General features: G+C 49.7%; 1 protein-coding gene across 21 annotated transcripts in view; it reads right to left on the bottom strand.

Moving 5' to 3' along the window:
• The window catches only part of EIF4G1 (eukaryotic translation initiation factor 4 gamma 1), an 81,623-nt gene that overhangs the window by 1,651 nt on the left and 57,647 nt on the right, over positions 1 to 22,325 (bottom strand). For all 21 annotated transcript variants that reach the window (XM_081007717.1, XM_081007721.1, XM_081007722.1 and 18 more), the window contains 22 exons: positions 21,346 to 21,431; positions 19,880 to 20,054; positions 18,312 to 18,445; positions 17,307 to 17,426; positions 16,828 to 17,001; positions 14,509 to 14,706; positions 13,451 to 13,597; positions 13,037 to 13,273; positions 11,950 to 12,054; positions 10,102 to 10,261; positions 9,175 to 9,275; positions 8,339 to 8,441; positions 8,135 to 8,237; positions 6,245 to 6,510; positions 6,021 to 6,136; positions 4,957 to 5,129; positions 4,696 to 4,821; positions 4,523 to 4,604; positions 3,329 to 3,427; positions 3,030 to 3,164; positions 1,614 to 1,695; positions 730 to 870 (listed from right to left, as the gene is read on the bottom strand). In XM_081007717.1, the coding sequence (XP_080863843.1) occupies positions 730 to 870; positions 1,614 to 1,695; positions 3,030 to 3,164; positions 3,329 to 3,427; positions 4,523 to 4,604; positions 4,696 to 4,821; positions 4,957 to 5,129; positions 6,021 to 6,136; positions 6,245 to 6,510; positions 8,135 to 8,237; positions 8,339 to 8,441; positions 9,175 to 9,275; positions 10,102 to 10,261; positions 11,950 to 12,054; positions 13,037 to 13,273; positions 13,451 to 13,597; positions 14,509 to 14,706; positions 16,828 to 17,001; positions 17,307 to 17,426; positions 18,312 to 18,445; positions 19,880 to 20,054; positions 21,346 to 21,431 (3,063 nt within the window). The remainder of the gene's footprint in view (positions 1 to 729; positions 871 to 1,613; positions 1,696 to 3,029; positions 3,165 to 3,328; positions 3,428 to 4,522; positions 4,605 to 4,695; positions 4,822 to 4,956; positions 5,130 to 6,020; positions 6,137 to 6,244; positions 6,511 to 8,134; positions 8,238 to 8,338; positions 8,442 to 9,174; positions 9,276 to 10,101; positions 10,262 to 11,949; positions 12,055 to 13,036; positions 13,274 to 13,450; positions 13,598 to 14,508; positions 14,707 to 16,827; positions 17,002 to 17,306; positions 17,427 to 18,311; positions 18,446 to 19,879; positions 20,055 to 21,345; positions 21,432 to 22,325) is intronic.

Here is a 22,325-nt window from a genome sequence, read left to right as displayed (position 1 = left end):
CAGCAATAATGGCAATTTTAGTCCAAAAACAGCTGGAGACCCAAGTTTGGGAAACACTGATGTAATTGGCTGAGCCCAAGTTCTATTATCTATGATCAAGGGAATCAGAGAACTGTAGAGTTGGAAGGGACCACGAGGGCCATCTCATCTAACCCCCTACAATGTAGGAATCTTTTGCTCAATGTGGGGCTCGAACCCACAACCCTGAGATTGAGAGTCTCGTGCTCTACCGACTGAGCTATCCCAGCTATAAGCTCAGAGCATCTGTGTTACATGCAGGAGATTCTGAGCTCTATCCCTGGCATCTCCATATGAAGCTGCAAGATGCTCCTTGCTTGGAAACCTGGGCGGCGGCTGCCTGTCAGTGGAGACAAGGCTGAGCTAGATGAGCCAGTGGTCTGACTCTGTGTAAGGCAACGCCCTAGATGACGAAAGGAAGAACAATGCCTCTATCCACTGATAACAGCTGATACTCCATGAATCTGCCCAACCCTCTTTTTAAATCAATCCAATAGAGGGAGTGAATGTCACAGTTTAACTATGCTCTGTGTGACAAAGTACTTTGTCTATCCCGAATCTTCCCATATTTATCTTTCTCGGATAACTGTGGATATTACATTTTTGTCATGTTGTTATCCCCCACCCCCATTTAATTGCCATTTTCCTGAACTGAAAAGCCCCTTGGGAACACAAGGCTAGGAGGTCGCCTTCCCAAGGCAAAACACTCACTTGCTGGCTGGTCCAGCTTTACCACAAGGGCCTGTAAAGCATAGAGGGCCTGCAGCTCCTTATTCTCATCGCTCAGGTATTTCTGCAGCAGCTTGGCTCGGCTCTTGATCACGGGACTGTCCATCCGGTAAGGATTCTCGACTGCAGCGGCAGGAAGAGGGGAGGGGGTAGGGAAGAAGGATGTTCAGAGTTAAGGATGTTGTGCAAAGACTCACTGCACCCCTAAAACAGCCAATAAGGGCCTCCTGGTCCCCTGCCTGTTGCCTCATCCGAATCCTAGAGGGTAGTTTACTCCAAGGTGAGTTGGCTTTTGCCACAGGTCCCATTCCTCAGCAGGCATCCCAGTGGTGGCCACCAAGCTCCCCCAAATAAGGAAATGGAAGGAAGGAAGGAAGATTGAATACCTGCCCTTAATCCTAAAGCCTCAGGGTGGGTTACAACAAGGTAAGTAAAACATATGAAATCCCAAATAAACTAGACTGGGAGTGGAGAAGTCTATAAAAACAGACAAACCACCAGGCCTGAATGTAATAAACAATGCTCCTATTTATGCACTGTAATCAACTAATGAGAACTAGAAAGCTGATCAACGCCCACCACGCATGGCCTGCTCCCTGTTTGACAGGTTGTTTTCACTTCGTTTTTATGTTTCCACACAGGTGTCACAAAAGAGTTCACAGAGAAGCCTTGCAATGTTGTGGGGCTGTTTTTTGGTTTGGCAGGTCACTTACAATGGTGGGCCAAAGGCATTTTTAGGCTCTGCTCTCATCTGAGACATCAGCCCCCAGACGCCCAGAGACACCTACTTCCCACTAAACCGCCACACAAATACGCAGCCACCCCCACCCTGGTCCCTGCCACTCCAGGCTTGCACCAATGCTTACAGACAACAGCGGAATGGCATGCCGACGTCATCAGGGCTCTGACAAACATATTGGATGAGACTTGCTGCTCACTCAGGTTTGCCTGGTGGGAAAGAAGAAGCCAAGGATCAGAGGTTGGAAGCGCTTGCAGCTGCCAACCTAAGTATCTGGGAATCCACTTAAAAAACATCCATACCAACCACACACAGAGCCAGAACTCCATCTGCGGATTTTCCCTCCTGACTGAAGCTGCTCCTTCTATGTGCCAGCAAGGGAGCCAACCCCACAAAGGCCTGCCGGTTTAGCAATATACAGTGGTGCCTCGCGTCTTGCGGTTTTTTCGTCTTGCGAAGCACGGCTATTAACGGCTTAGCGGCTATTAACGGCTTAGCGGCTTTAAGAAAAAGGAAACAAACTCGCAAGAACTCGCAAGACGTTTCGTCTTGCGAAGCAAGCCCATAGGGAAATTCGTCTTGCGGAACGACTCAAAAAACGGAAAACTCTTTCGTCTAGCGAGTTTTTCGTCTTGCGAGGCATTCGTCTTGCGGGGCATCACTGTACCCAGATTTCCCCAACCACCATCTAATCAATAAAGGGGGACGGGGAGGCAGCAATCCCATTCTCCAAGCTGGAGAAGGAAAAGGGGCAAAGCTTCCTAAGAATATAAAACGGTGTGCCTCACGGAGCGTCTGATGGATGCTCAGTCCAAAGCAGCTGTTGTCAAGTCCCAAGTGGAATGGACTTTTATGACTGTGGGGCACAACTCTCCGGACAAGTCAGGAGTAGCTTGGCAGCAAGACTCCCAATTCAGGAAGCTGCAACTTCCAGTGTGGCGGAGCAGCTAATGTGTCGGACTAAGGGGCTGAGAGACCAGGGTTCAAATCTCCACTTGGCCATAAAGCTCACTGGGGGGCCTGAGGCCAATCACTGCCTCTCAGCCTAACCCACCTCACAGGGTTGTTGTGGGGATTAAATGGGGGGGGCACCTTGAGCTCCTTGTGAGAAAAAAGTGGGATATAAAATGCAATAAAAGTGGGGGTGGGGGATGGGAATCCACTCGGCAGGCCTCTTTTCTCCAGGGATTCTTTATAAGAACCTAAGAAGAGCCTGGCCCATCTAGTCAAACATCCTTTCCTCAACATAGCCAATCAGGTGCCCGTGGGAAGCCCAGAAACAGGACCCGACAGCAACAGCACTCTCCCCAATAACTGACACGCAGAGGCATACTGCCTGCAACAGAAGAGGGAGACCACAGCCACTGTGGTTAGGAGACGCCGATAGCCTTGTGCGCCATGGATTTGTCTGGGCCCTTTTCCAAACCGTCCAAGTTGCTGGAAGAACTTGCCCCTCCAATTGTCTCCTCCTCCTCCTCCTGGTACCTCCCAGGCCCACCTCCCATGCTCTTCTGCACAGCAGCACTCGCCCTTCCCAACTCACCTCAATCCAGTCATATATTCTTTGGTTATTTGCATTTTCTTTCAATAATTTGTCTAGCTGCTTGCACAGCTCTTCCGACGTGAGCTCCTTGCGGCTGGGTGCGTCAGAGTTGTCACCCATTGTGTACTCCACTTTCTGAGAAGCAGGAGAGAAGCGGGGAGGCGAGAGTCAGGGCCAGAGGCAATGGCAAAAGCAGGCATCCCGCTGCCTCCGCGGAGGATGCTTTGTGGGGCCAAGCTGAAGCCCCTTCCGGCTCCAGGAGCTGCCCCAACCTCCCCCACTAAGCTCATTGTGCTCACCTGCTCTGTGATGAACTTATTGACATCCTGGTCCTCGGGCAGGAATTCCTTCCAGCTAAGGCCACCTTCTCTCCACAGGGTCCCTGCCTTCTTGTGGCTCTACAGGGGAATAGGGACCACCTTAGGAACATTTCATCCGGGACACCTGCAAGCCCGGCTTCACCACTACGTCTACCCTCGATAGGGAGCTATTATTGTTTATTAAATTTGTATACCGCCCTATACCTGCAGGTGCCTGGGTGGTCACAACGTAAACTCACAATATAAAAACACAAAACAAGAAGAACCCCTCCACCTTGTGCTTGCCATACATTTTTTTTTTTTTAGATGCAGAATTATAACAATACAAGTGCACCTCCAGGGGTGAAACTAAGCTGCTCCGTTAGCAACACCGAAGTGACCTCCCCAGGGCGCAAGACTGGGCAGTGTGCATGGAGGTTCTGGCAAGACCCCCATTCTCAGCCTCAAGCAAAGAAGAAACCACTAATTAACACACTCCTTCCAAAAGGCTGATTCAGCAATTCAATAGACATGCCAATGAACAGGAAGGCACTAATTAAAGGGGCAGAAGTTACTTAAACAAGCACAGCCAGAGGAGGAGGGCTGGATGCTGCTTTGTGGTGCTTCTATCTAAAGTCATCCTGGATCTTTTTTTTTTTTTAAATTTTGAAATGTTTGTTGATGTTGGAACTCTAATTGCAATTAACTACTTGAGTCCCACAAACCTTTGAATTTGTTTTTTTTGTGTGTGTGTGTGATAGCAAACTACTCCTTGTGGGTGGCTATTTTTTGCACCTAAAAAATACATGATGTGCAAGTTTTCCTCTGGCCACATTTGGAAGCGAGTGTGAGGAGAAGAAACAGAGGAGGCAAATTCCCTTAGCTCCAGCAGACCAGTCGCCTGCTTTTTGCTTGGCTGAGAGGCAAAGTGTCTCCATCACTCCGTTCCAGAGCAGAGAGACCCATGGAATTTCTGCATCTTTGCCTTCAAGGCGACAGGAGCCAATTGCTCCAGTCCACAGCTGAGCTCCCGTGATCATGGTGGGAGGCGGAATTAGCTTGTTTTTCAATAAACAAGCAGAGCCAAACATGGAAAGCCAAACATAACTTTTTATGGCTGCTCGCCAATCACAGCATGAACTCCCCGGGGACCAACGGACAAGGTTAACCAGGGCATGAAGGAGAGCAACTTACCATCCCTTTGCAAAGCAGGCCCAGGATCTCCAGCAGCAGAGTCGTGGCCTTGCCAATAGGTACCAAAGGCTTGGCAATCTCCCTGAAAAGACCACAGGAAGGTCATTCACTGGTTGGGGGGGGGGGGGGAGAGGGAAGCCCATGGGGAGGGAAGGAAAGAGGTTCCAGCTCACCTGAACAGCTCCTCCATGGGGATGCCACCTTCTCTCAGAATGGGAGTTATGATCTCCGCCAGGTACAGCCATATGTGCGGGATATCAATCTCCATGTCTTCCCCAATCTCTAGGATCTCATGCAGCCTAGGGGTAGAAAAGGAAGGAAGGGGGCAGTCAGTGTGTGCAAAGGACCGAGACTGGATAGTGCAGCTGTCAGAGGCTGCTTTTGCATTGTGCATGCCCCCCCCCAAAAAAAAATTCATAGTGGGGCTCAATTACCCTTTGTAGTACTGTTCCTTGGAGAGGATGCCTCCTTTGACCAAGTGGTAGAGCAGCAGCCCCATGTGCTCACGGGCAATCGTGCTCCGCTCCAGCGTGGACTCGATTCCGTTCCGCACAAAGATGTAGAGCTGGGAGGGGCAGTTCAGTTCCTGGACACACTGCTGAGCCTCCTGCAAGAAGCGGGCAGAGAAGGGGGAGAGCTTAGCGCAAACATCTCACAGCAAAGGCTGCACCTTGGACTGTTGAGATCTGACCCAAGCCCACCCTGTTGCAGGGAGGAATCCAAGGACCTGTTAGAGAGTTTCGGCTCGTGCAATATTTCAGGGCAACACCCCAAAATGGGAGCCACTCTCCTTAAGAGAATGTCATGCAGAATACTGCTCCTTTGATTTAAGCACGTGCTTATTGCAGTGATACATTATTACGCCCTTAGCTCTTCCTCTCCATCTGCCCTAACTTTACCGGTGGGCTATGCTGGACTAGTAAAACACCCTCAGCCTATGATAGCTCAGTGAGCTTCATGATACGCAGCAATTTCAACCCAAGCTTCCCTTGGTCCAAGACTGACAGCCTCCAACGAACCAATCCCTTAACTTGTGAATCTGAACAGGTCCTTCCAGGGGCCCCTGTTAACAGGAGGCATCAATGCAGCCTGTTAGGCCCAGCAGACTGTGCTCAGCATTCCCCTCCGCCATGGTTGTGCATCCATGTTGCCCTCCAAGCATCAATGAACCACTGGTAAGCTTCCAGGAGTTAATGGGGGGGGGGGTCACAGAAGCAGTTTTGGAATTGAAAAGGCAAATGATTTGCCACCTGAAAGTTCTTTAATCTGCTATGCTTCCTATCTAAGAAAATTGCTCAATATACAAGACTTTTAGCAGCTGAGCAGGGATTCCAACCTGCTCTTCAGACTCCCCCCCCCCCCATCCTAGTGCCAAACCATGAACCCGTATTTATCTACTGCCCTCTCATAAAATGCCAAGTATAATATCCATGTCCTGCGTCCCATTCCGCAGTCTCCATTAAATGATCTGCTCCTGCCACTTCTCTGCAGCACAAACCTTCATGTCGTTGATGTGCAGGTATTCCTCAATGATGGCCTTGGCTTTCTTCTCCAGCTCCTCCTCGGACAAGGCAGGCTTGGCGGGGGGCTCAGGGGCCACTGGTTCACGCTTTGCTGCAGAGAAGGAGGGAGCGAGAGGTCAGCACTGGTCCTGGACCAAATCGGAAAGTGGCGGGGGGAGGCCACCGCCCACTAAACCCTGCACACCTTCCTGCCACTCACCAGGTTCCCTGCTTCGGTCCCGCTCCTCGGTCATGCTGGCCACTTTGCGCACTGTCTCGAGGACCCCTTGCCGCTCTCGTTCTCGCTCCCGGCTCCTGTCATCCATCTCCTTGCTGAAGCTACGCTTGGTGACAGGGGTCCTGTTCCGGTCCGACCGCTCCGGCCTCTCTGACCGCTCGAGGCGATCGCCCCTCTCTGGCCGCTCACGCTCCAAGCGGTCCCCTCGTTCACCGCCCTTTTCTGAGCGGTCGCGGCTACTGCTGCTTCTGCAAGGAGACCACACAAGAGTTCAGGTGAAACTGCACTGAATGCCAGACAAACACTTGCCAGGCGGCTGGGGTCCCACTCAGGACTAGCACAGAAGGAAAAACAGAAAGACGGGAAAGGAAGAAAAGGGCAAAGTTCTGTAATACCCTCCCTCAACCCGGTGCCCTCCTGATGTAGTGGATTAAAAGTTCCCGCTAGCACAGCTGGAAATTGCAGATTGTAGCAGCTGGAGGGCAGCAGGTTAGGGAAGGCTGCCCTACGCTGACCATTTGTCTAATCCAGCCTGGTTCTGCCTACTCAAGAGGTCTTAGGTAGAGGCTCTTGCCAGGCCTATGATTCTCTGGAAACCAAGCCTGATGAGGAATGGATGAAGGAGCTGGCCATGCTTAGCCTGGAAAAGAGGAGACTGGGAGGAGATACAATATCAGGTATCTCAAGGGCTGTCACATGGAAGAGGGAACAAGCTTATTTTCTCCTGCTGCAGAGAGTAGGACTCGCACCAATGGTTTCAAGTTACAAGAAAGGAGATTCCAACTAAACATCAGGAGGAAGTTTCTGACAGTAAGAGCTGTTGAACTCTTACTGGACTCCCTTGGGAGGCTGTGGATCTCCTTCCTTGGAGGTTTTTAAGCAGAGGTTGGATGGCCATTTGTCATGACTGCTTTAGTTGAGATTCCTGCATTGCCGGGGGTTGGATTAGATGACTCTTGGGGTCCCTCCCAACTCTATGATTCTTTAACTGGAGATGGGCAGGGTTGAGCCTGTGACCCTCTGTTTGGAGAGCACTCTAGCAGATTTATGGTCCTTCCTATAATGCCATCAATGTGTCCCAAGACTACAAAAACAAAGGAAGGATGGGGAGTCTGTGGCCCTTCAGGCATTGTTGGGCTACAACTCCCATCATCCCTGACCACTGGCACTGCTGGCGGCAGAGGGTGATGAGGCAAGTGGCACAGAGGCTGGAAGGTTGCAGGAAGAAACCCCCACATTGATTTCTGTCTTGCTTCCCTACATTCTCCCTGGATGCTCAAGTGTCCCATGCAGTTCCAAATTACATAAAATGGGGAGGCAGGAGGGAAAGTCAGAATAAAGTACATGTATCAAACTATGCAAAATTATTAGAATACTTTATTCAAGTTGCAAGATGGGGATTTACAGTGGTACCTCGGGTTAAGTACTTAATTCGTTCCAGAGGTCCGTTCTTAGCCTGAAACTGTTCTTAACCTGAAGCCCCACTTTAGCTAATGGGGCCTCCTCCTGCTGCTGCGCTGCCACAGCACGATTTCTGTTCTCATCCTGAAGCAAAGTTCTTAATCCGAGGTAATATTTCTTGGTTAGCAGAGTCTGTAACCTGAATCGTCTGTAACCTGAAGCGTATGTAACCCAAGGTACCACTGTATCTGTTTTTGGTATTCCTACCCAACATCTGAAGCCAGCCATGCCCTATTCGCACGTGAGGAGGTTTAGGAGCTCATGTGTTGGCAAAAGCCAAATACTTTCCTCCCCTTGAGCAAATGCAAAATCCAAAAATGCACCTAAGGTGCTTGGAACAGCAGGATGGACCTGGCAGGCCTGAGGAGCAAGAGGGGGGGGGATCTAAGTAAGAGTGGGAATGAGACAGACCTTTGCACCACACGCCGCACATCCTGGCTCTCTGCAGGAGCCGACTGCTGTAAGGCTGAGAAGCGATTCAAGGTACTTGTGGCTGGCCGGTTGGAGTCAGGCGCTGGGCAAAGAAAGGACAGGTAAGACAGCGGGTTAGAGGACCAGGGAGCTGCAAAAGAAGCACCCACTTTGCAAACCCTTCGTTGCGCCAGCTGCACTTACCTGGTTCGGCAGGCTTGGCACCCGAACCACCACTGCTGCCCTTCCCCCAGCTCAGACGCCCGCCGGGTGCAAAAAGCTGGTTGTTGGAGTCAATTGAACCTGGCTGGGAGGCGGCAAGGAGAGAGGAGGAGGCAATTCATTCACCATCAGAGGCAGCCAAAGAAGCACCCAACCCATCTACTGAACAATGACAGAATGCTTTCTGAATTGCCCAACCCCTACTAGATGTCTGCCCCCATATGTATTCCTCCTTCCCTATCCCTCCATGTCAACAATAGCGCCATCAACCACCCCAGAAGTCATAAAAAAACCTCAATTTTGCAGGGATAAACAAGGTCCTTCCATACAAAGTTAGTTAGTACAGGCTTGTAAATCAGCCCACAAATGCCACTAGCCTGATGCGGGGCTGGTAGGAGAGGTACAGGATTCCACCCCACATCTGGTAACCTGTTTGCTTTCTATGCCAGATATAGTGCACAAATAATCTGCTGCTCCTCAGCCAGCCAGTCCACCCACTCATGTGTGCAATTCTATGTGCTTGCCTGCATTCAATCCTTTGATGCCCAGAGCTTAAATACAGTTTTCCCCCAACCTGGTGCCCTACAGATATTTTAGACTACAATTCCCATCAGCCCTAGAGAGGGACACAGATCAAGCACATGAATTGAGCTGACACAGGCAGGTAGCCTTATCCTAAGTGGGTTTTTAAAATTCTCTCGTCTTTCGCAACCAATAGAAACTGTCGCTTTAAATTGAAAAAGGCCACAATTCCCTAATGCACAAAAAACAAGCACCCTCCCCTACCCCAAAAAACCCACTCCAGCCCAGCAGCTTACCTTGGTGATTTTTGTTAACCTACTGGTGTCAATCGGCCTGTTGCCCTTGCTGATGGGGACGGTGTTCCAGCCGTCATCCGAAACTTGGCTGCCCCGCCCACCTGCAGAGACAGCCAGGTCAAGGTCTATCATTTGTAACAGCCTATCCGTGGCAAACTAGCTGTGAATGCGTACACATGTCTACTGTTCCTATTGGAACAAGAGAGCCTATCAAAGGCCAGAAAGGTGTGGCAGCTTGGGGCTGGCTAAGAAAAAAAAAAAAGTCTGGCAGGATCAGCCCAAAAGCCTATTCAGTTCAGCAAGGACTGTTACACCGAGGATGGAACAAGCTTGTTTTCTCCTGATCTGGAGGGTAGGACTCAAGCCAACGGCTTCACGTTACAAGAAAGGAGATTCTGACTAAACACCAGCAAGAACTTTCTGACAGCAAGAGCTGTTTGACAGTGGAATGGTTTCCCTTGGGAGGTGGTGGGCAGAGGTTGGATGGGCAACTGTCACGGATGCTGTAGTTGAGATTCCTGCATTGCAGGGGGGTTGGACTAGATGAGCTTTGGGTTCCCTTCAAAACTCCATGATTCTATGATGTTCAGTATTGCTTCTAAACTGGGAAGCTCTGTTTAACCACCACCATGGATCCGAAGTCCATAAATTTTGTTATTTCATCTTTTTGTACACCACTCTGACTTTTCTTTTTCCAATCAAGTGGTGTATAAATTTTATGAAAATGAATAAAATTAATAATTTCGTCTAATTTTTGAGCTACGCCAGGAGCACATCTTTTGGTGGCGCCCGGCTGCTTCACGCACATAGACACACAATTAACTTGGGGCGTCCCAAAGCTGCTCTCTCTTCCAGGGGCATTAAAGCGGGTGGCCTCCACAAGGCAGCAATGGATCCAGAAACTGAGAAGGCGACCAACCCACCCACCTGCGGACGATGGGCCTGGGGGCCCTCTCCTCTTATCTGATCCCTTGGACATCAGCTGCTGAACTTTGATGTGTTCACGGTGCTCCTCCATCTCAGCTTCTTTGTGGATCTGGTCAATGGTCTTGGGGCCCTGGTCCCCTCTCCTTGGCACCCAACTGTTCTGCAAGAGGCAAAGAGGAAAGCAAGGGGAGAGGTTACAGCACCCAGAACGCTTGGCATGTGAAGGCAAGGGAGGAGCGAGAGACAGTCAGCACCAGCTTCTCTGTTGGTCTAGCCAGGACCAGCCTCTGGGCTCAGGTTCCCTTCCAGAGCCAACAGCACCAGCGGCCAGTCCACCTGGTCGCTGTTCTTGCAACTGACCTCTAAACATACACCCTTTGTTCTTCCCTCCAACATCTCTTAATCTGGCCAGATGCAGGTGTTGTTAAAGACCACAGCCTCCATCATCTCCAGCCAGCGGGAGTGATGGTACTTGCAGTCCAGCAACATTATAAGAAGACAAGAAGATGCCTTTTACAAAGTCAGACCATCAAGCTCTGGGGGCCTTCTGGTGGTTCCTTCCCTGCGAGAAGTGAGGTTACAGGGAACCAGGCAGAGGGCCTTTTCAGTAGTGGCACCTACCCTGTGGAACGCTCTCTCACCAGATGTCAAGGGGATAAACTACACAAATTTTAGAAGACATCTGAAAGCAGCCCTGTATCGGGAAGTTTTTAATGTTTGACGCTTTATTTTAATATTTTGTTGGGAGCTGGCTGGGACAACCAAGTCAGATGGGCAGTGGCATAATAATGACTGGTGGTGGTGGTGGTGGTGCAGCTCAGTGTTGTCTACACAGACTTGCAGATGCTCTTCATGGTTTCAGGCAGGGAATCTTTCCCAGCTCTACTTGGGGATGCCAGCAATTGACCTTGGGACCTTCTGCTTTCAAAGCACATTGCTCTACCAACTAAGCAATAGCACCACCACAAACATCTGGGGAAGGCGGCCCTGTTTCTCATGTGTTATGTCTCTTAAGCTCTATGCCTGACAAGGGCGGCTCTATTTCACACCTCTGGAAAGAGCACTTGTCCAGTAATTGCAGTAAGAGAGAATGGAACGGAAGCGAGTCCTGAGCTATCCGGGCATCAAAGCATTGCTTGGCAGGAGGCCCACGCAAGGGGAATGCTCAGCAGCCCAACATGCAAGGGGGGCTTTTCGTGTGACCCCTTCCAAGCAGGCAGCCCTTCCCCAGTTGAGAGCCCCTGCAGCACTTCCAATAGCCTGACCCCTCACCCCTACAGCTTCTGTAATTCACATGCTGGAAGCAAAGCAGCCATTTGTGTGTGACACTTGGAACTGCAATCTTAGGGCCTCTGGGTGTGAATCAGGATTAGAGAATCTGTGACCCTCCAGGCATTGTTGGACTCCAACTCCCAACTCCAACGCCCCAGCCAGCATAGTCAATGGCCAGGTATAACGGGAGTCCAACAATGCCTGAACACAGGCGAGCAGCTCCTGGGCAGCACCTTCTCCCAGGGTGCAATTGAGCACATAGCACCCTTTGGTGTAGAAAAGGGCCAGCGCTGGAAACCTCCCTGCACCAAACACAGCTGCTTGCAGTATTGTCAGCCCATTGCCTAAGCTGCACAAGCCAAGGGCTACAGGCTGCAACAGTGTCTAAGGGGCTGGGGTGGGTGGGAAGAGAAGTGTGTATTGGCTCGTGCTGCCATCGTTCCTACTCAGGTTGCCCTGGGATGGAAAGGCGGGTCTTGCACCTTACCCGGAGTCAGGCCGGCCTATCCCAGGAAGGGGGCAGGGCTCTCATCTAGCCCAGAGGGGGCCATAAGGGAGCAGCAGTCTGCACCTTACCCGTCTGAGGTCAATCACATCCTGCAGCATGAAGCGGATACGTGAGGACGTTTTCTTCTCCTTGATTATCTTCTCCATCTGGTTGAAGTACTGATCCATCCGAGGCTGGGTGGGGAAGAGGAGAAAAGGAGAGAAGTGACGACAAACAAACAGAGACAGCAATGTGCCTACGTGTTGCGGGAGGGATGGGAGCAACTAAGGCAAGACGTTCTCCTTGAGGGCTTCCAACTCATGGTGGAAGGTGAGGTTCAAAAAAGGAAACAAGCAGCCACTGTACAAGTTCCCTGTAGAAGCCAGGGCTGGGGTAGCCGGTTCCTTGAATGTTTGTGGGCTGGGGAGAAGAGACATATTTTCCTCAGCCCAGCTGTCTGGCCTTTGTCTTTCTGGGAAATATCTAGTCCTGGGCACAGTTCTCTCCACCCTGCAAAGTAGCTTGGCTGGGGGAGGCTGATCCCTCGAAACTCTCCAATAGGCATCACAAGTAGCTACAAAAAAAAGTAAGCTGTATAGTTGGGCAATGGCTGCACATTTCTTCCTGAGCAAGAGGCAAACTGACGGGGGGACCGACTGTCAAGTGGCATTCAGCCATCTCCCAGCTCTCCTGCTAAAGCCTCTCTGCCAATTCCTGCCTTTCCCCCTCTCCCATGTCAGATTATGAGCACCAAATTTCACCTTCCTGGAAAATGCAAGGAAAGCCTTCCAGGTTAAGCAGTGGTGCCATGCCAGGGACTGGGAACCTGCAACCCTCCAAATATGATTGGGGCTCCAACTCCCATCAGCCCCAGCTAAGTTGGCCAATGCTGGGGAATGATGGGAGATGTAGTTCAATGACAACAGGATGATCTTCCAGACTAGAGCTATACTTGGCATTTCTAATCTGGCACCAAAGCATGGAGGGCAGAACCCTGTAGGCTCTGAGCAAGAGCTGTAAAGCCAGCATCTCAACAGGAGAAGGCCAGGGGAGAAGCAGCAGCAGAGAAACCACTCTGCTGATGCCCAACATGAAGAGAAAGGGCAGTGCAATCTGGGATGTGTACTCTTGTGTGCTATGAAAAGCTGCATTTCTGAACACTGGGCAAGGCCATACCTTGGCCTTTTCAAAGTCCAGGTCCTTGCCAATGGTGGTGAGCAGCCGGCATAAGCACTCGAGCGATTCCTCGTCGTGGTTCTTGAGCAGCTTCACCACACAGTCATGCATGATGGCTTCGGTCAACATCTTCAGCTTAAAGAGCTCCCCGATGAACTTGATGTTGCCCAGGGAGCGCCGACGGGCCTTGTCCCGGGCGTCATCCAGCTCCTCCTTCAGACGAGCTCTCTCCTCGGGCTGCGGACGGAACAGGGGTAGAGGTCAGGAGGATCCAAGAGCTGAACTTGATTACCTCTTTCTCTGTATTTGTGCATACGTATTTCACAGTTGTTACTTCCATAAATCACTGGAACCCAGGGGTGGGGAACCTTTTCCTCATACACACACCCTGCCCAAGTTTCAAGCTCAACTCACACCAGCTGTGTCATCCATCTCCTTTTGCTTCTTCTCAAAAATCTCGTCGTCGTCCTTGTCTTTCTCAAACTCTTTCTGGCACCGGTTCAGGAGTACCTTGCGGAAGTTGACCATCACGGTCGGCTTGTCAGTAGTGGGGACTTTCAGCTAGAACAGGGACAGACACGAGTCACAATGGGAAGCGGTTTCAGACAGTTTCCAATTGGCCCTCTACTGCCAGCAGAGTGGGCTGGAAGCCCCAGTTCTGATCTCCCCCACCTCAACCCTTTTCCACGAGTCACAGCTCATCTTTCAACATGCACTGAGGAAACGCACAGGATCGAAAGGAAAATACATGAACAAAATGCATAGTAAGCAAATAGAAATAAATGTATCAATGCATTGCAGCCATGTAATTGTGGATAAAGGAGTGAATTCCAGACTCTTCGCATCTTTACGGCAACGAGCCAAAGGGAGAGAACAGAAACTTGAAACTGAAATCTACACCCAGGCACTTCTTTTGACACAGATTTAACAAAACCACAGATAAAGTACTGCTCAAATGGTAAGCTATGCAACCACTATTTGCAAGCTGCCCCTTGGGCCAATTTCTGACCCTATCTTCTACATATATAAAATCAAGGTGTGCTACTTTGGCTACAATTTCTTTCCATAGGAAATGAAATAGTTCAAACGTAGTAAGAAACAGCTCTGTTTCATATTCGCATGCAACCTGTAAATTCATGTGTCTGCAGCAGTTAGGGATGAGCTCACACGCTCTAAACCAGCAAACTCCTGTGGGGCCCATCCGATTCGTAACTGGAGATCTGACTGCCCCCCCCCCCCCGACCGCAGGCAACCATTCTTGGAGATTGGATGCAAGATCTGCCTGACAGTGTCCTCTAGCCTGGTGCTTTTCGGCCACACTGCCAGCCTCTCTCCAAAGGTCCTTTAAGGGCGGTGAGAACACAGGCTTGATAGCCAAGCCGTGGTCCTGAACGAACAGCATTTCCATGCCTCTTCCCATCCCGAGCAGGAAAACGAGGCCCTCTGCAGCCCAGAGAGGTGGAAACACTCACCCCCATAAGGCAACGGCACATGTTGGCATAGGCAACAGAGAAGTTTGGCTCAGAGATGGCCTTCTCGAAGATGAGGTCGATGACGCCCTTGAGGCGCTCCTCGGTGTCAATGGACAGCTCGGTGACTTGCTTCATCAGCTGCTGGAACATCTGCGGCGTCAGCTTGTTCAGAATGCTGCGCACACGCCGGAACAGCTCCTGTGGGGAGGAAACACCCAGGCGCCGTCAGCAAGGTAAGCTTGGCATAAACACACACAGAGACACCTGTCCTGCTCCACCCGTTCCTTCCTTCTGCAGGTGTGGACGTGGGAGCTCAGAAACCTGCCAGCCCAGCAAGCTGGTAGGCAGGGCAAGCAGCTCCTGGCTGCTCTGCTCTGCTCTGCCCAGGGCTGAGTTTGCTGGAATGAACTGGGCAAGCGAAGGAGAGCACACACGAGCCCATCCCAAGCCAAGAGGAAAGCAAATCCACAGGGGCTGGAAGGTGGCAACCATCTTTCCTTTCCCCATGAGTCTCCCCGCAAGTGCTGAGGGCAGGAAAACGCATGCACCCCTTCTGAATCTTGGCCACCATATCGTTTTCCTTTATCTTCTATGTTTTAATCTTGGGAGCAGCCACATGGGTTTTCCAATAATTCTGAATTGGGGTTTTCTTTAAGATTTTCCCCCAATGCTCTAGAGCAGGGTTTCCTAAGCTTGGGGTCTCCAGCTGCTTTTGGACTACAATTCCCATCATCCCTAACCACTGGTGGTGCTAGCTAGGGATGATGGGCGTTGTAGTCTAAAAAATAGCCCAAGGCCCAAGTTTCAGAAACTCTGCTCTAGAGCAGTGGGTCCATAAAAATTTTGGGCCACCACCCCCTGGGTGCCATAAACACATCCCCAGTGCCCCCTACCCTATAAAAGGCATTATTCAGAATAGCGATCTACACAACCCACTAAGGAAGATACTGACACATAACATTCCAAACAGTAACAATTACTTGCACATGTATTCAAAATCCAATTGGAACTATTTGCAACAAGACTGTTTAACTTGTTCCTGTTGATACCAGCTTTTCGGAGTCCGAGAGTCATTTACGCCTCCAGCATCCCCGATTTCTATTACTGCTACCCCCTGTGTAATCCCACTGCTCCCTAGGGGCGTTCACAACCACTTCTCTATAGAGTGTGCCAATTTACATGTTTGTTTTACTTGTATTTAGTAAGCAAAGATAAACCCTTTCAAACTGCCACACTTGACTAAAGACTGTATTTGAAATTGCCATCTATTCATTGTTCCTTAATGAACTTAAGAAATGGACTATTTTCCACAGAAAAATAAAATGCATTGGAAATGCCTCCCAATTTCTTTTCAGGGTTTTTTTTTTGGGGGGGGGGGGAGCTTTTGAAATCTCTGCCACCTCAAAGGAAGAGTTCACACCCCAAAGGAAGTAAAGGAGACTGGAACTCCAGCAGGAATGAACCCTGTCCCAGAGATTCAGGGAAAGGAGCCTGGAAGAAAACCACGGAGGGCATGGCTTTCTTCCCTCCAGGGAGCAAAAGCAGGCACTCGCATTTTCCTCTGAGGCAAGCACAGAGACTGGAGCAGGAATGTCTTCCAAAATACCAGTATCCAGATGAAGTTGTTGGTGAGCTAAAATGCAAGTTACTGAATGACATCCACCACCACCCAGCTGTTTTTCACCACTTTTGTGGGGGGGTACCCTTCAGAAATAAAATGCAAAATGTAAAGCACTTGGGGAAAAAGCAAGAGGTTATTTCCCCACCTCTTTGTACCCTGGTGGTCTATTTCAGATGTAAAATTCACAGTCTCAGCCACATAAATTACAGAGACACGAGCCCTTTATACAGCCTGCTGTTACCCTCATTTAGTGGTACAGTGGAACCTCGGTTTTCGAGTGTCTTGGAAACCGAACATTTCAGGACCCAAACGGCGAAATAGCCCTTTGAGCCTCAGCTGCCAAACGTTTCGGAAGTCCAACGGTCTTCCGGAATGGATTATGTTCGACAACCAAGGTTCCACTGTACATCAGCACTGGGACCAACTATAGTTATAGCTAACTACAATTGTTTAAAGCTGAGGTTTAAAACGTTGGTTAAAAATTGGTGCATGCAAATCAGGGCTTCAAGTAATTGACTTCAGCTCTGATCAGCTGGTGGGTGGCCACACTAAGCTAGGGTTTGAGCAAACCACGGAAGGAAAAAGGGGAACTTTACATATGAGAAGTGAGAGAGCATGTGAATCTATAAGCAGCATCTATAAGAGACTCACCAATCAGGAAAGTGTGAGGGTACAGATGAGGTCATGCAAGTCCTTACCTGGGTTTTTAAATTTTCAGGATCCTCTGGCTCACTTGCCCGCTTGCTGCTGGGCTTCCAGGCCTTCTCAGCCTTGTTGAGCTTGACATCTTCGTTCAGGGACGCTACAGCGATAATCTTCCGAGGCTCCTTCCTCAGGCTTTGCTGGGATCGGCGCTGCCCTGGCCCTGCAGGCTGTGGAAGCAAAGGGGGAGAAGTGATGCCAGCACTTTTCAGATGCCACCCAACCTGCCCCCCCCCCAGCACAAAGAAGCACTGGCGTAGAGGTTGCACTGCCAGCATGATGCTAGCCTGCCTCCCAGTATGCTGGGCTCCAACAGATGGGGGAGCCAGCAGATGTGCCTGCCTGCTCAGATACTCAGTTCCATCACAGAGCATCAGTGGCCCAGACACGATGGCACTAACTTGGAGTTCATCATGCAGACAAAGCTGGCAGGGGATACATGCCAGAAGACAAGACACCGTGTGATGGTACATACCGGTCCACGGTTAGGTGGCGTTGGGCGGCCCAGGTTGGCAAAGGAGGGTGTGAAATCTGGTCCACAATTCATGGTGCTCAGGCGCACGGGGTCCAGAGGTCGCAAGGGCATCTTATTTGCCTGTTAAGTCAAGGGGCAGGGAGAAAAACACACAAAAGGTAAGACAGGTTCTGAAAGTCTTAAGGTTGTGCAGCTTAAAATCTTCAAAATTTTGCCTCCGAACATGCCTAAAACTCTACTTTTCAGAAATCACCACAGGTCTTGGCCTAACATGAGCTGATGCCAATGAGATTCATTCATTCATTCATTTATTGAATTTCTATACTGCCCTATACCCAGAAATATATAATATAAAAATCACAATATATAAAATATAAAATAAAAATAATCCAATACGCCCCCCCCCCAAAGAGCCACCTTTTAAAGGATGTAAGATGTTGATCGGTTAAGCAAAGGCCTGATTAAAAAGGAACACTTTTGCCTGGTGCCTAAAGGTGTATGGGCTGGCAGGAGCTGAGACAGAGCAACAGGAGCTCACCCCGTGGTACAGATTCGAACTGCCAACCTTCTGATTGGCAAGCCCAAGAGGCTCAGTGGTTTAGACCACAGCACCACCCGCATCAACTTTGACATCAACTTCGTTGGACTGGTCATGTTGTGCAGTTGTCCAGAGAGGGCCAGTGTGGTGCAGTGGTTAAGAGCGGTAGTCTCGTAACCTGGGGAACCGGGTTTGCTTCCCCGCTCCTCCACATGCAGCTGCTGGGTGACCTTGGGCCAGTCACACTTCTTTGAAGTCTCTCAGCCCCACTCACCTCACAGAGTGTTTGTTGTGGGGGAGGAAGGGAAAGGAGAATGTTAGTCGCTTTGAGACTCCTTAAAGGGATTGAAAGGCGGGATATCAAATCCAAACTCTTCTTCTTCTTCTCTGGGCACACCATGCAAAGAAAAGCAAAAGGAATCATCTGCGGGACATCTGGTGACCCCAGCTGGAAATGGAGGACTGACCTTTTCCAAGACCACATCGCTGATATGGGGCAAACCCTCGGGCTTCTGCATGCTGGCAAAGATGAACTGGAAACCCAACAGGAACTCCCGGTCGTATCTCTTCTTCTCTTCTGGGTTCAATGGCTTCCACTGCTCTGTTAAGGGAAGGAAGGTGGAAAGCACCAAATTGAAATCACACTCACAACAGGTGAGTTCCCAGCAACAGTAGGGCAAGAAGCACCTGCATTTTCAAAGGGTGATGCTGCATCCGTAAGAATCGAGTGGGGCTCATAAATCTTGGCCAACCAAAAATGCGTTGTTGCCAAGATCACCCCTTCCACAAGGACTTGGGTCTTGCTCCTACGTCACAATGCACTTTACAGTGAGGCTAGGGACAATTCCTTGCTCCACTTCCCCTGCTGTAAGCTTGGAGCTCGGAAGGAGTAATTCTCAGCCCTCCTCTTCAACTGGGGGGGGTGTCATACCCCAGAACTGAGCTGCACTCTGGAGGGCTTCAGAAGCCCAGACACTTGCTATGGCATGCAAAATTGTGCCTCCCACCATGGTGCCTGGCAAATGCTCCTACTCAAATTTTCTTGCATCTTTCACTGTCTCCTTACCCAGAGTTCCCAATCTTCTAACCCCCCCCCCCCCCCGGTTATCTAAATGCTGACTGCCAAATCTCTAACTTGGGACTGCCTTGCATCTCCTTTGTTGCAGTGTCACAGTTGCTCTTTTACATTATGAGATGTTACTGTTGTTAATGGAGCAATGACATTTTCCTCCCATTCAGTAACTTTGCAGAACTGCTGTTGTTTTAAGATTAAGCTCTTAAAAGATACTGCAACATTTGCATGGAAAAGGTGGAGGGGGGAGAAGGGGTGCTCTCTGTGCCCATGCTTGCTTCTGGTTCCAAGAGTCAGCACATGTCTTCCAAGGTCTTCTGGCTCACACCTCACCCTACATAATTAGCAAAGATCTAGTTCAAAGGCACTGCACTTCAGTTTCCAAGCAGACCCAGTTCTTCCTTGCCAGAGAAAACAAGCAAGTCAGTGTAAGAGCTGCAGCTATTTCTGTGTGCTGGTGATCTGCATCTCCGTTCGTCCCATTCTAATACAAAGCAAAAGGAAGAAACCACCCAGTTATTTGCATGATCTCTTCAGCAAGGAAAAGCTGGGGGCTGCTCTGCAGGAGAGCGGCTTGCTGTGAGTTAGCAGGGGGCTGCATAGCCACAAATGCCTGTGCCTGCTGCTGGAACCATTACAGTCAAAGAGAGGCTTCTGTAAACACAGTGACTTAGAACGAAAGGGGAACGAGTGATCCGGCCCTTGCTGAGAGCATCTATTGCTTAATACTGAAGTGACTGGACACCCGGTGGAGGGGAATTCCTGCAAAGCCTTTCCCCAACAGCCCAAGACAAGCCAGCAGTTCACGGGGTCACAAGCCTGCTCAGATGCTCAGCTCCATCACAGTGTGTCAGTGGCCCAGACACGATGGCTCAAAAACGAGATCATCACAGAAGGCTCCAATAGGTAGCAGCCAGGGGTGGGGGTGGGAGAACAGAAAAAGTCATTTGGCACGAGCCTCACCTGCTGTGTAGCTGTACTTCTGGTCAGCCTGCTTGACCTTCTCAGGGTCTAGCTTATCCTCTTTCTCTTCCCAAGTCTCCTCGGGCTCCTCCTGGGAGCGAACGGGGGCAGGCTCCTCGGGCTCTGGGGCTGGCACAGGGGGCTTGTTCTCTATCTCTGAGCCACCCTCACTGGGCTAAGAGGGCAAGCAGAGAAGATCTCAAGAAAAAAGCAAAAGCTGCAGCTCTGAGCAGAAAACATTTACAAAGGATACCACCTGGGAGGTTCTTTGGGGAAGGGGAAAACCAGAAAAAATTGCTTTGGGGAGGGCACAGTTAACTACCACCTGTCTAGTCTGTAAAAGGTAGCTGAGGTGTTACACTGCATTTTCATGCTGGACGGGCTAGTTGACAATCAATTATTGTTCTGTTCTATTTCAATCTGAGCAAACTCTTTTGAGCCCCAGTGAAGGAATCATTTTACTGTCAATGGCTTATTTGTGGTGCCATAATAGTTTATCACAGCTAAGGAGGTAGTTGTTGTGACAAAATTACAATTACGGTGATTAAGCAAGAAAAGGAGAACAAAGAGAGATTTAAGTAACAACCCAAAAGGGATATATAAATTACAATGGGGGAAGTGGAAACACATTTCCAGTCTTGTATAGATTTCTTCAAATTACTGTATTAGTTTACAGCCAACATGCATGTCGAAGTGATCAACAAAGGTGAGCACAGCCTATTCCATGTGGAATGTTGATGGATTTCCTTTGGGAGAAACCACTTTTTAGTTGTTTTCAAATGGTGTCATTTTGTATTGACTTTTTTGGGATTTGCACAATGGGTTTAATACTGCTGTGCTTTCTTTTCTCTTCTTTTTGGGGGGAAGGGGTAGGGGGGAATAAATCAGTTCAACTTAAACCTCTTCTCCCTGATCACTCTGCTCTGCACCCACTGCTAGGATTTGGAGATCCCACTGGGTACTGACCAGCAGGGTCTCAAGCCCTCCTTAGCAGCCTTTTGAACAAGCGGTTTTCAAGGTGCTGAAATCTTAAGGCTATGCCAATCTGCGCTATTCATGGTCACGTTGCAGAATCCACCCTTCACTCCTTATTACTTGGTACAGTGGGACAGAGTGCTAAGCAGGTTTGAGCTGTGGGCAAGATTCCTGCATTGCAGGGGACTGGACTAACAATCGTCAGGGGTCCCTTCCAACACTACAATTCTGTGATTCCACAATGCCACCTGCCCCAAGCCATAGTTCACAAAACACTTATTTAAGTATTATCTGTGCAAGATTGATGCTGCTACTTGCAGAGTTAACAGTTCCCCAGGATTCCATGGGATTGCAAGGGGAAGAATCGTCAAACTATTTTAACCTGCGGGATATAGTCAGTGATGGGAAGAAGTGGTACCCAGCTAGGTGACTCTGGGTAATGGCTCAGGCTATGTTTCTCAGCTCCTGACTAGACCGTGGGGGCCACCCACCTTGAATGCATCCAGCAGGTCTCCAACAGCTTCCTTCTTGTTTAGGTCCTTCATCTTCCGCTTCTTCTTTGGCACCGATACGGCCACTAGAGAGTTGCAAAGAGGGTTGGGGAGGATGAGCCACACTAGCCAGGGACTCAGAGGAGAGCAGCCCCTGCCACAAAGTGACAGTCACCCCTGCTCCAAGGTGGCGGCGGGAGGAGGTTAACACAGAACAAGTTCCAATTAATCTTACGAATCAAATTAAGTGATTTGCTGCAGGATGTTAACGCTTGTGACAAAATACGTTTGCTGTTACCTGCCAGGTAAATGTCCTGGCTTCTTTGCCACATGCAGACATACTATGCTGTTGGTAGGAAAGAATCCTAGAATAATACGGCTGGGACAAACCAAGGCATCATCAAAGGCAGAAGGCTCCAAAGAAGCAGAGGAGAAAATGCTTCAGGAGACTCCAGCTCCTTTAAATGTACTGAAACTACAACCCAGAAGCATTTGCTGTTTTCCCACCAATGCAATGAACCTAACCAGAGAATGGCATTCTGGAACTGACTGCTGGTGCCTGTTGAAGGCTCCTGAAAGGAACGTGGGTCTTTTCCCAAAGGACACACAGTTCAACAGGGAACACAGAGCAAGCTCACACCAAGTTATTGGGAGCCTAGGGTTTTCTCTTACCATTTCACTGTCATCTAAATGCCGACAAAAATCCATAATCCACCAACCAGACATTTTTTTTTACTATCTAGGGCCACAGACTGACTGACTCAAAAGGAATTTCTGGAGAGAAAGAGCTACAGAGAGCTGGCTACTAAACATGGCCCTCTCTCTCTGGGAAAAACCAAAGCTGATTCCTAAAGGAAGAAAGCTGCACTGAAGAGCTACAAACAAGCAGTCAAGGCTTGCTGCACACCACTGACCTCCCCATCTCACAGATGGAGATTTGCTTGCATTTTCCCACTGGGCTCCCTCTGAAATGCCGCACT

The sequence above is a fragment of the Podarcis pityusensis genome, assembly GCF_964106645.2.
Source record: "Podarcis pityusensis genome assembly, chromosome: 5".
Classification (NCBI taxonomy): Eukaryota; Metazoa; Chordata; class Lepidosauria; order Squamata; family Lacertidae; genus Podarcis; species Podarcis pityusensis.
Note: the sequence above shows the minus strand (reverse complement) of the source record. Positions and strands in the feature narration are given on the sequence as shown.